The sequence below is a fragment of the Cavia porcellus genome, unplaced genomic scaffold, assembly GCF_034190915.1.
Source record: "Cavia porcellus strain 051 isolate PalLab524CR breed Dunkin Hartley unplaced genomic scaffold, mCavPor4.1 scaffold_11, whole genome shotgun sequence".
Classification (NCBI taxonomy): domain Eukaryota; kingdom Metazoa; phylum Chordata; class Mammalia; order Rodentia; family Caviidae; genus Cavia; species Cavia porcellus.
In genome coordinates, this window is record NW_026947494.1 from 58,458,328 (window position 1) to 58,470,666 (window position 12,339).

The following is a 12,339-nucleotide window of genomic DNA, read 5'->3' on the forward strand; positions in this document are numbered from 1 at the left end:
CTGTTGTAGTCAGGGGTTGTACACAGAGAACAATTCAGGTCAGGACATGGAGTTTATAATATTTTTATAATGGTCACTGCAAGTTAACACAGGAAAATGCAGGAAATCTACCCGCAACACCAACGACATAGATTATTTAAGTCAAGAGCCTAAACCCCACGGCAATGTCCCATATGAGTCCAGATAAAAACCCAGAGCTCAGGACAATGCCTCCACGAGTCCAACTGGAAGTCCAGGGCCCACAAGGACTCACGCCAGTCTCTTTTATGGATTCATGCCGGGAAGACCCAAGGGTCAGCGGTGGAAGCCAGAAAGCCCATGCCAGCAGGATGAAGGAGTTGTGCTAGTGGGATGAGGGTTCTACACTGGAGCTGAGAAGTCACACTCACAACAAAGAGCAGAGCTGTCCTGAAAGGCACCACAGCTGTCCTCAGCGACACGGAGGCCCCGAGCTCCTCCGACGACAAGCACAGTCAGGAACGTGCCAGGAAGCAGTGTGAGGAGTTCACCCTGGAGACCAGGCAGCACATGTCTTCCCCTCCGGAGCCAGGAAGCAATGCTCGATGTGAAGACCAGAGCTTCTCCTGGAGACCCAACAGCTCAGACAGCAACTTGTAGGAGAACCAACAATGCCTCCATAACGCCTCAATCCCTCTCCACACCTCTCTTCTTCTCCACCTATTTATCCTGGCAACCCTTCTCAGGTGGAGCATCTTCTCTCAATGCATGCTGATATAATCCAGCTGGCGTTAAGTTGACCACTAGTTATCAAACCATAACAGTGCCTCCCGCTCCTTGAGGGAGATGGCCGGGGTCTTGCTTTCTTCCGCTACACATTAGTTTTGCCTATTTAAAAATCCTCCATAATGGAATCCTACACAATATATACGCTTTTGCGTCTTGTTTTTGATCATTATGTTTGTGCTATTATGATACATATGACAGAGCTCACTGATTTTTCATTACCAAAAATCATGCTGTGACTATATACATGCTACAGCTTGTCCACCGTTTATTCTAGTATTTGGCTACTATGAGTAGTGCTTTTAGCTGGGCATGGTGGCATGTGCCTATAATCCCAGCACAGTGAGAGGCGGAGGCAGGAGGATCAAAGGCTAGGAAACTTAGCAACTTAGTAAGACTCTGTCTCAAAATAAAAGTGAAGAATAAAAGAAAAACTTGGGATGTAGCTCAGTGTGATGCCCTGGGTTGAATTTGTTAATAGTAATAGTATTACTACCCTGCAATGAGTGGTAGTATTGCTTCCATGAACATTCATGGTCTTTGACATACATATTTAGGAGTTTCTATGGTAGGAGTTCCTGAGGAACTCGGATAAACTCTCAGTTTTCCACAGAGTTTACAGCAATTTACACGCTGACTAGCAGTCATTTCATACCCTGGCCCTGTTTGGTACTTGTCAGTTCTTCAAATTTTATGACCATGGCTCCTTATAGATTTTCTGTTGGTATGTTCTTGTTGTGTGATAGGTACTGTTTGGCACATACATTTTGCTAGGACGTACTTTTATTTAAAGTTACTAAGGCAGGAGGCAAGACCTGAGGAGGCCTGGGCTACATAGTGACACCCTGTCTCAAAAAAAACCCACACAGACAAAAAAACTCTAAAGAAAGCTGAGTATGATGGTGCACACCTGTAATCCCAGCACTGTTGGCTACATAGTGGGTTCAACGCCAATCTGAACTACGTAGTGAGACTCTGTCTCAAAATAAATAAATGAATGAATAAATAAATTAAAATAGAACAGTACACTGAGCACCTCCTACTTTATTCATAATAGTGGTAGCAGAAGTTGAGTCAAATAACTTTGTCTACTGTCATTGAAATAAAAGTCCTTAGGATCATGTTTTCATGAATGTTTTGTTTCTATAGCCAACATAGCAATCAGTAGAAGTTTTCAGAAACTCGAGGACCTAAATCTTTCAGTGAATCACGAGATTACCCAGGATGGGTACAGGAATTTCTTTCAAGCCCTGGATAACCTGCCCAACTTGAGAGAGCTGAATATCTCCAGACACTTCACTGACTGTTTCGCAGTCCAGGCCAGCACGGTCAAGGGCCTTGGCCAGTGTGTGTCCCGCCTGCTCCAGCTGCACATACTGGGCTGGCTCCTGGATACAGAAGATGTCGCACTGCTTGATGCCATGAAAGAAAGACACCCTCAGTCCATGCATTTGCAGATTTTCTGGAAATGGAGATTTCCATTCCCTCCAGTCATCCAGACATGAAACCTTCAGGTGGGGTGAGCTGGCGCATCCCTGTAACCCAGCACTCCAGATCTGAGGCAGAGGACTTCGAGTCCAAGGGCACCCTGGCACAGTGATAACTTGTCTCAGGTGAAAAAAATAAAGACTGTCTCTCAATAAATTTATTGTTCTAAAAAAAACAGTCTCTATGATATGATCATTATATACATCTAAAGTGTACCAATAAACTTAATTTAAAGAGGGAAAGAAAAGACAGTAAAAACTGCTGAATCAACAATTCTAGAAACCTAATTTATCAAACACATTTTAGTAACTACTGTGACAAAAGAGTATGTGATATACATAATGATCAAACTCACCATAGGGAATTTGTACTTGTATGTGATATATTTTGATTCTTGTTTTTTTCCTGCAAACCCCTCTCCCTTCCCTTCTAGTAAGACTGAACCATAAAACTGCTAGAAGCAAACATAGGAAGAAAGCTCTCTCTCACTGGCTTTGGCAGTGATTTTTTGCATACGATACCAAAAGCACAGGTAACAAAAGCAAATGTGTACAGGTGGAACTGCATCAAATTAAAATGTGTATGCACTGCAAAAGAAAACAAAGACAGGCTACACCATGAGAGAAAATATTGCAAACCATCGACCTAAGAAAGGGCTAACATCTGTAATGGTTGCTTGTGTCCACAGGAAAAGTTTAGAAGTTTAACTAAATTGTTTCCAACACAATGTCTTTTTATGGTTCTGTTTTAAAAGCTTTGTAACTTTCCAGTTCAGGGCCACTTGGTGGGACTCTGAAACAGGGGTGTCTACATGAGTGGTCACTGAGCTCAGCTAATTAAATCCCAAATTTATCTATTTGGCTGCTTGGATTCCTATATTGTTCACGAACCTACTCCAAGGACTATCATGGTCAGACTGGGCCCCTCAACCCTGTGTGCCTCCTGCACTGTCAGCCAGAACAAACCTCTTTCCTTTGTAGCTCACCTAGGCTGTTATTTCTTTGAGTCAGTCTCACTAGTTACCCAGGCTGGGCCTCAACTTGTGATCTTCCTGCTCAGCCTCTAAAGTGTGGGAATTTCAGGCATGTGCCACCACACCCCTCTCTGATGGATATTTTTACTGGCAATAGAAAATGGCTGTTTACCCTTCTATTTGCCCCTAGAACAAAAGCTAGCAAATAGACAACATTAAGTATGTATTTCCTGGAATTAATGAGCTTCCTGAACCTATACTGCAGTTTGGATATATGAGATATTAAGGAAGGAAAATTCAAAATATCCCAGATGGCAAACTGGTCCTATTTATAATTAAATTTAACCTGCCACATACTTAAAACAATTAAAATGTGAGCACACAGAACATTGGCCAACAGTCATAAAAAACAAAATGTATAAGAAAACTTAAGTCACAAAACATCTCACTTTGCACAGCTTACTTACTAAGCATTTAATATTCATTTACTTAACAACTATATACTGGACAGCTAACATGGTAGGCACGTAGGAAGGCTTAATCAACTTCATTTACCTTAGCTGGGCATGCTGGCACACACCTGGAATCCTAGCATTCTTGGATCCTGAGGCAGGAGAAACACAAGTTTGAGCCCAGCCTAGGCAACTTAGGGAGACACTATCATACACACATACATATGGACTAGGGATGTAGCTCAACGTGAAGTAGCTCAAACAAAAAAATACAGTGGGTGCGGTGATGCACACTTGTAACCCAGCACTCAGGAGGCCGAGGCAGGAGGATTATCAAGGGTTTGAGGCTAGCCTGGGCTACATAGTGAGGAGACCTGTCTCAGAGAACAAACAACATACAAGCAAAAACATCATTTTGCTTAGCAAAAACCTCACTAGAGTAGCATTTATCATATTAAGCTCTTTGTAGATAGTGAATTGGACCAGGGAGAATGCTTGGGGCCCCAGTCCTTAAACAAAACTCCAGCAATAACCATAGATGGTGGCACAGAACCGAGAGATCCTCACAGTGCCCTAAGAAGGGAAAAAAAAGAGGCTTCAACATTGTAAAATGTCCACAGACGATCAAAGTGCTAAAATCTACCTCTCCTAACTGGAAGGCCAGTTCAAGATCTCGAGCTGCCAATGCTGCCACAACTGCCCTCCATATACATTGCCTGTCTTGTGCCACCCACAGCTTGCTGGTATACCTGCCTGGACCAAAAAAGTGTTTTCTGCCTTTGGTTGGCTGCTGTCAGCCAGCCCCTCTTTGCCTGTAAATGGAAAGACCCCAGTTCTAGAGGCAAAAGTCAACTGACCTGGGCTCAGCGTCCCGGAGGTTCAAAACCCCTTTTACCCTCTTTGGAGATGCCCTCACGGCTGACCTCATAGTTTCCCAGCACAAACATCCCTGCACTTCTGGTTAATGACACCCGAGCTGTATGTTGGAAAGACACAAAAGCTCTGCTGCAGTATCTTGACAGACACCAGTTACAAGAAACTACACGAATTTCTCAGAGCTGCTGGCTTCTAAAGAATCTGGATCCTTGAATTCACAGAAACAATGATGCTTACTCAACTTGTGAGCCCCTGGGAGTGGCCAGCGGCCTACCTGTGCAAATACTTGGATCAGGCCACTAAGGGCTGCTTCCTCTTTGCCTTTGAACCCTAATAGCCACTGTCCTTCTGGTCAAGAAAGCTGACAAGCTCATCTTAGGCTAAGGCCTGACTGCCCAGGTGCCACACACTGTAGTGAACCTCCTGCATAACTGTGGACCACTCAGTCCTGCCATGTATCTGTCCGCCAAGCTGGGCCCACTAGTCCCAGACTGAAAATGAATCCCATGACAGATGCTGAATACATCCTGTTTACAGACAAAAGCAGCTGTTAGAAATGGAGTCCAACAGCCTAGATGTGCTGTGGTCAACCTGGACAAAGTTATTTTAGCCAAAGCTCTCCTGCTACTGCTTCCTGCTGCTGTTTGAAAACCTGCCACCATCACACTGACACTCCTAAGCCCCGTCCAGGGATCTGACTGACTGAAACATCAACCCCAGGCAGAAAATCTTTACCCACTACTCCCAGAAGATCCATCTTAATTGGAGCTTTCCCTCTAAAATCAGGAACAATGCCAGATGTGGTGGTGCACATCTATAATCCCAGCACTCAGGAGAACTGCCCTGAGTTTGGGGCCGGCCTGAGCTACACGACAAGCAAGTGAGTCTCGAAAACAAACAAAAAAACCTCAACCCTCAATAAATGGAATCTTATCAAATTAAAAGGCTTCTACATAGAAAACAACTGAGTGAAGATACAACCTACTTCTAAACACAAATTGGTAAGTCCTAAAGATGTATTACTTCTACCAAAAGAATTAGGTAACAGAATACTAACTGGAATAGTAAAGAGAAAATGATCTGAACTTTCTTTTTTCTTTTTTTGTAGTGGTGGGCTATATCTAAACTTGCCATCAATTAACATATAGTCTTTACATAAGAACATCTGCCAAGCAGGGCATGGTGGTGCATGCTGGTAATCCCAGCACTCAGGAGGCTGAGGCAGGAGGATTGCTGCAAGGTCAAGGCCAGTGTGGGCTACAAAGTAAACTGAAGGCCAGCCTGAACTGCATAGTCAGACCCTGTCTCAGAAAGACCAAAAAAAAAAACAAAAAAAAAAAACAAAAAAAACCTGCCAGCTGTTTTAAAGAACAAGACAGCCACCAGAAATGGTGGCCCAAACCTATAATCCCAGCACTGGGGAAGGTGAAGCATCTGTCTCAATCAAAAGAACAAAAACTGTTTTATATACTATATGCTCTTCAGGATACATGTATTAAAGAAAAAGCACTTGTGCCGGGGATTTAGCTCAGTGGCATAAGCACCTGCTTGGCAAGTACAAGGTGGTGAGTTTCAATGCAGGTACAAAAGAAAAAAAAAAAAAAACAAGAAAGGAAAGAAAAAGCACTTATTAAAGAACACTGACCTACAAAAATAAAAAATTTAAAGTTTAAAGGAGTAACAATAACAGATCACATTTACTTTAATTACATGTTTTATTTATAAGAAATGTATATGGAACAAAAATCTAAGGTAAATAGAATATTGCCCTGAGATGGTAATCTGTGCACACACACATATGTATTTACACAAATGACAGGTAGGACACAGTTCTGCAAATGTATTAAAAGTATCTTTCCATCTGACTGTTCCTCATATCCCATAGCAACAATATTGCTTCTTACAAAGAATTAAAGGAATAAACTGAATTATGTTCAAGTTAACTGAACTTTTATGAACAGTAACAAGGCTGGAGAAACCTTGTTTCTGTAAGCACCGGCCACTGCCTGAAAGTCAGTGGTTTTTGTATGCTATCGAGAGTGTCGCTCAAGAAGGTGTCATTTCAACCTGTCAGTTCTTACATTGATAGAATTGTTGGGGCTAGGGATTTAGCTGAGCGGCATAAGCACCTGCCTTCCAAGTGTGTGGTCATGAGTTCGATCCCTGGTACTGGTAAAAAAGAAAAAAACAAAAAATTGTTTTACACTTCCTATTATCTTACAAAAATGAAAAAAATTGCAATCTTTGGTTGTCCTGTATTTAAATAATTGGTAAATGATTAAAATACCACCAGCAGGGAATGTAGTAATTAGATGGGCCTGCAGGAAGCAGGCTTTAACTAGTTTATTCCTTTTGGTAGGAAGCAATGTGGCAATAAGTGATGATGTACGGAGGTAGTTAGAACCCAGGAACCAGGGTAAAAAATTGTCAATCTATAAAATTATTCCCCTGAAACTTTTAAGCAGAAGGACTTAAAACAGATGTATGTTTATGTAGAAAAATGTGTCCATAACACCAATTGCCTCATGCAGCTGTGAGGTACAGAGTAGCACTGGTTGATATACTTTCTTTCTTTTTTAGGGGGGGATGTTACTTGCCCTGCAGACGCTTGTGCCCATGAGCTAAATCCCCAGCGTGTGACATACTTTTTTTTTTATCTTTTTGAGACAGGGTCTCATTATGCAGTTCAGGCTGGCCTTGAGCTCACTTTGTAGCCCAAGCTGATCTCGAACTCACAACAATCCTCCTGCCTCAGCCTCCTGAGTGCTGGGATTACAGGCCTGAGCCACCATGCCCGGCGACATACTTTCTCTTAATTACTAAGAGAGACGAATTATTTGGAAAACACGTGACACTGAAAGAACTGCTCTAGGCGGGGTGTAGGCAGCTCAGTGGTGAGCACTCCCACGGCATGTGTCAGGCCCTCCTAGCACTGTCAAAAAGGGAGAGTGTTGTGCTAAATTGGGGAAGGTGGCAGGCTGTCACCTCAGGGCTCCGAGAGGCTAAGGCAGGAGCATCTCAACTCCAACTCAGCAGGCAATTTCCCTTGGCCAATGCAGCAGGACCCTGTCTCAAAATAAAAAGTAAAGAGGGCCAGGGCTATAGCTCTGAATTCCATTCCCAATGCCACAAAAAATAAGTAAGTCAAATGAAAAAATGATTCAGTGAACTGGGTCATCCAGCCACTCATTCATTAAGTGATGAAACACTGGTTAAAACCAACTAGCATTTAGAAAACGGAGAAGCTAGAGGTGGATGTGGTTTCCTGTGGTCCTGTTGCCAACTACAAAATGGCATAATCTGCAGGCACTGGGTAGGAGCTGGCCCAGGAGATGAGTTTCCAAGCCCTTCTGGCTGGCATGGCTTCCAGCCGGCCTATACTGTGGAGGCAGCGGCCAGCTGCTGCTGAAGCCTCGGATGAGGCACAGGAGTCTGAGCAGGCAGGGAGCAGGGGACTCAAAGAGGAGCAGAAATTCGCAGGAATCCCATGACTCTCAGGTGTGCAACAGCGGACTGGAGTCTTGCAGCTGTGCTGTGTGGCCTGGGGTGGCAGCCTATTTTCTCATCTGTGAAGGGATAATGCAGTCTAACTTGATGCTATAATAATGAGTAAATAAAATAATATGCCTACCATACAGAAACTACTCAGAAAGCTATCAGGATTACTTGTAAAGGGAAGAGCTGGGAGTGATGGAGCATGCCTAGAATCCTAGCACTTGGGAGGCTAAGGCATGAGGACTGACATGAGTTCAAGCCAGCCTAGGCTACATAAGCAAGTTAAGACCAGCCTGAATTGCATAGCAAGACTGTGAATCAAAAACACAAACAGCGAAAAACTTACAAAGGGAAGAAGACTCCCGCGTGGCACTTTCTAGTTTCTTTCACAATAAAAAGCTGAATCTACTAGTAGTTACCTAAAGCACAGTGTGCTTGGAATAGTCTTAACTCACTTTGTTCTCTGTGTAGATTTTCTGTTTATTCCTTCATATTTGGCTGAATAGCCAAGTGAAAAAATTTAACTGAATAAAAATGACATCATTTGGGCTGGGGATTTAGCTCAGTGGCTTAAGCACCTGCCTGGCAAGTGCAAGGTCGTGAGTTTGATCCCCATACCAAAAAAAAAGACATTACTCCAATAAAGAAATATGGGCAATTACACTTACAAATTATTTTTAGTGCGGTGCTGAGGATATATTTTAAAATGTGATGAATTATGTTATTTTAAACACATTCTTCCTTTCCTAGAGAAGCCTCAACAGGAGTAATAAAGCTATCTACCATAAGAAACTCACACGTATCAACACAGAAAACAAAACAAAATTAAAAAAATACAATCTTCCTAGGACTACAGTTCTGAAAATGAAAAAATAAAACCTGATTTCCAAAAATTTAATTTCCAGTTGGTACGTGCCTATAATCTCAGCACCCAGGCGGCTGAGGCAGGGGTTGGTGAGTATGAGCCAGCCTGGGCTACACAGTAAGAATGTTTCAAAAGTTTTTCAAAGAAACAAAAATATCCACAAAATGGAATCAATATGTATATAAAAATTATACCAATAAACCTAATAAAAAACTACTCCATAAAGAAATATCCATAAAAAATCATAACATCTACAATCTCTCAAAAAATGGTCACAGAAATTTCTCCTAAGACTCTGACAAAATAGAATCAAATTAGTACAAAGCTGAAGATCTGTAATGTTATTCAGAATGGCAAAAACTACTGAACTAAAGGAATAGCAGTCTATTCTATAAACAACTAATCTGATAGAAAAATATTAAAAACAAAACAAAACAAAAAATGACATTCCAGTGGGGATGTGTACTACACGCAAAATGTGATGATGGTGCCATTGCAGGACAGGAAGGGAGCCGGGCAAGGCGCAGACCAGGGCCCGGGCAAGGCCCATGGAGAGGCCCAGCTCACACACGCGGGGCCCTACTCATCCCGCATCACAAAACACAACACGCTGAGTGTAAAATAATATGCAAAACAGGAACATAATGACTTATACATGGCTGCTTTTAATGGTTTTAAAAAATTAAAAATTTATTATGCATCTTTAAACACATACAAAAAATAGAAAAAACAATACATTGAATACCCATGTAGACACCAGTTAGATTGGTTAACATCTTGCCATTTACCCTTCACACATACACATACTTTGCTAAACAATTTCAATTTATTCAAGGAAACTAACATTTCACTCCTGAGTCCTCTAGGACACAAATGAAGACAATCTTCTATAAATGACAACAACTTTTTCACAGCTCATAAAGTAAGGAATAATTGAATACTGAAGATCCAGCCTACAACTGTATCCAGATTCCTACAGTCCCCACCCCAAGGCTTTTACAGACGGCTGAGTCCAAGCAAGGACTCCACACTGGTAGCTGGAATGCTTGGGAGCTGGGATGTAGGTCACCGACAGAATGTGTGCTTAGGTAGAGCGTGCAAGGCCCTAGGTGGATCTCTGGCCCACAAAAACAAAACAAACAAAAATAAATAAAATAAAGACACCATGTTGCACTGAACTACAATAGCTCTTCATTTTTAATCTAGAACAGTTACCCATATACCTCCTTTATCTCTTCCCAAAAACAGCATCTACAAGAGGTTAAGCCAATTATCTTCTACAACACTTCAGTTTAGACCTGTCTGGGCCTTTCCTGAACAGTGCCATTTGACTTGTTGCTCTGTCCTCAGTATTGTCCTGCAAAGGGAAATTAGCTCTTAAGGCTAGAGAATGATCCAGCCAAAACTTTTTGAGAAGAGCACTTCATTTGCAATGCAGCACACTTCAAATTGCATCACAAATAAGTATACCTGGTTGTCTGCTTGTTGTTCACTGTCATCAGAACCTTTCCCTAAAAAGTATGTTCTGGGGCCAGGGATATAGCTCAATGGCACAGGGCCTGCCTGGCAAACTCAAGGTTTTGAGTTTGATTCCCATGACCAAAAACAAAAAAAAAAGTACATTTTCTACTATCAGCAAGTACTTGGTGAGAAAATATTCTCTTGTCAAGAGAATTCTAGTGAGGATATTTATCAAATTTTTACCCAATATTTTGGCAACAAAAAGTCTTTAAGAGGTTGTTTTTGTTTTTTGGGGGGTAAGGGAGGGTCTTGCTCGGCAGTTCAAGCTGACCGTGAACTTACTTAGTAGCTATCTTCCTGCCTGAGCCTCCCATGGGCTGGAATTACAGGCAAGCACCACATGACATGGCTTTAAAGGGTTTTAAGTTAATTTTCAAAATTTTTTTAAATTTATTTTTTAGTATTTCAACTATTAGGCCAGGGATATAGCTCAGTGGTACAGTGCCTGCCTGGCAAGTGCAAGGTTATGAGTTTGATCCCTGGTACCACAAAAAAACAAAACAAAACAAAAAACAACTTTTAAACACTTGAAAACATTTTTTTTCTATGAACCATACGTTTGTTTTTGTTTTTCTGGAGACAGGGTCCCAATATATATAGTATAGACTGGCCTTGAACTCTACGTAGCTCAAGCTGGGCTCAAACACACTGCAATCGTCTTGCCTCAGTCTCCTAAGTGCTGGGATTGCAGGTGTGCACTATCACACCTGGTTCAAATCATAAAATATATACAAAAGATTCACTTATAATTATGGCAAACTTACTCAATTAAAATGTGAGCTCCTCCCTTCTTTTTGATTTTGTCTGAAACCCTGTAAAGAATAGAAAATAAATAGTTAAAAGCAAACTGCCCGAATATCCAAAGCAACCGTGAGCAAAAACAGCAAGGCTTGAGGATTCACAACACTCAAGTTCAAACTATCTGACAAAACCACAGCAACAAAACAGCATGATATTGCCACAAAGACAGACAGGGAGGATAAAAGAGAGGACACAAAGACATCTCCACCATCACAGTATCTGAATTCTTGATGAAAGGGCCAAAAGCACACATGAAAAAAGCTTCTTCAGCCAAACAGAGCTAGGAAACCTATGTCCTATGGAATTAACAACAGCACATTCATGGTGGCCTGCACACTCATGGCTCATAAAAGGTAAGGACAGAACCGGCGGGGACACTTGTTAGTGGAGAAGCAGATAGAGAAAGCAGGGCAGGCCAAACAGTGGGGACACTGAGCCAGAAAGAGCAACAAAGTTATGTCATTCATAGGAAAATGGAGGCCAAAAAGTTAAACCAATGAGCCAGTCTCAGGATAACAAGGGCATTTTCCTCTCCCACGCAAGGCAAGGGCAGCGTGCCAGCAGAATGCTTGCTGTTGTCCAATTCCCCGTACCAAAAAAAAAAGAAAGTACGTTTTCCCATATCAGGGAGGGGGCAGCAAGTGGGAGGAAAGCAAGAAGGTATGAATGTGACTGAAATATGTTATATGCATTTATGAAAATAAAATTTTAAAGAAGAAAAACAAAACAAAAACAAAAAAAAAAGAAAATGAAAAACAAAGATTTCAGTAAATCACGGAATATTCAGTTGTTTTATAATCCAATGTTTAAAAAACAAGTAGCAAAATAAATCTTAAAAATTAGGATGCCCATTTTTTCTTTTCATTTGTTGGTACTAGGAATCATATTCAGGAAGTTGTGCCTACCAGGCAGGTACTACATGGCTGAGTTACATTCCCAGTTGTATGGACACTCATTTTATACAGATGCTAATAATTACTTTGTTTCATGTAAAACATTTTACTAATTCTACTTAAAGTATCATCAGTAAGTAAATTTATAGCATTCTAGTGTGTTTTAAGTTCTTTTTTTTTTTCCATCTTTTTCCTTTTTATCGGTACCGGGGATCGAACTCACGATTGCCT

At 41.5% G+C, this 12,339-nt stretch overlaps 1 protein-coding gene across 22 annotated transcripts in view; it reads right to left on the reverse strand.

The window, feature by feature from the left end:
* Smn1 (survival of motor neuron 1, telomeric) overlaps positions 1–12,339 on the reverse strand; it is a 103,882-nt gene that overhangs the window by 79,167 nt on the left and 12,376 nt on the right. For 5 of the 22 annotated variants that reach the window (XR_010050546.1, XR_010050548.1, XR_010050547.1 and 2 more), the window contains exons 8-9: positions 11,179–11,226; positions 3,761–3,809 (exon numbers count right to left, since the gene is read on the reverse strand). Coding sequence is in view for 17 of the 22 variants with exons in the window: in XM_063258313.1 (XP_063114383.1) it covers positions 11,179–11,226 (48 nt within the window). In the remaining 5 variants the exon portion in view is untranslated. Of the gene's footprint in view, positions 1–14; positions 585–1,768; positions 2,333–3,760; positions 3,810–3,835; positions 4,231–6,229; positions 8,100–9,538; positions 10,251–11,177; positions 11,227–12,339 lie in introns of those variants that run through there. The other 17 variants (XR_010050549.1, XM_063258317.1, XM_013154268.3 and 14 more) reach the window with 10 other exon arrangements.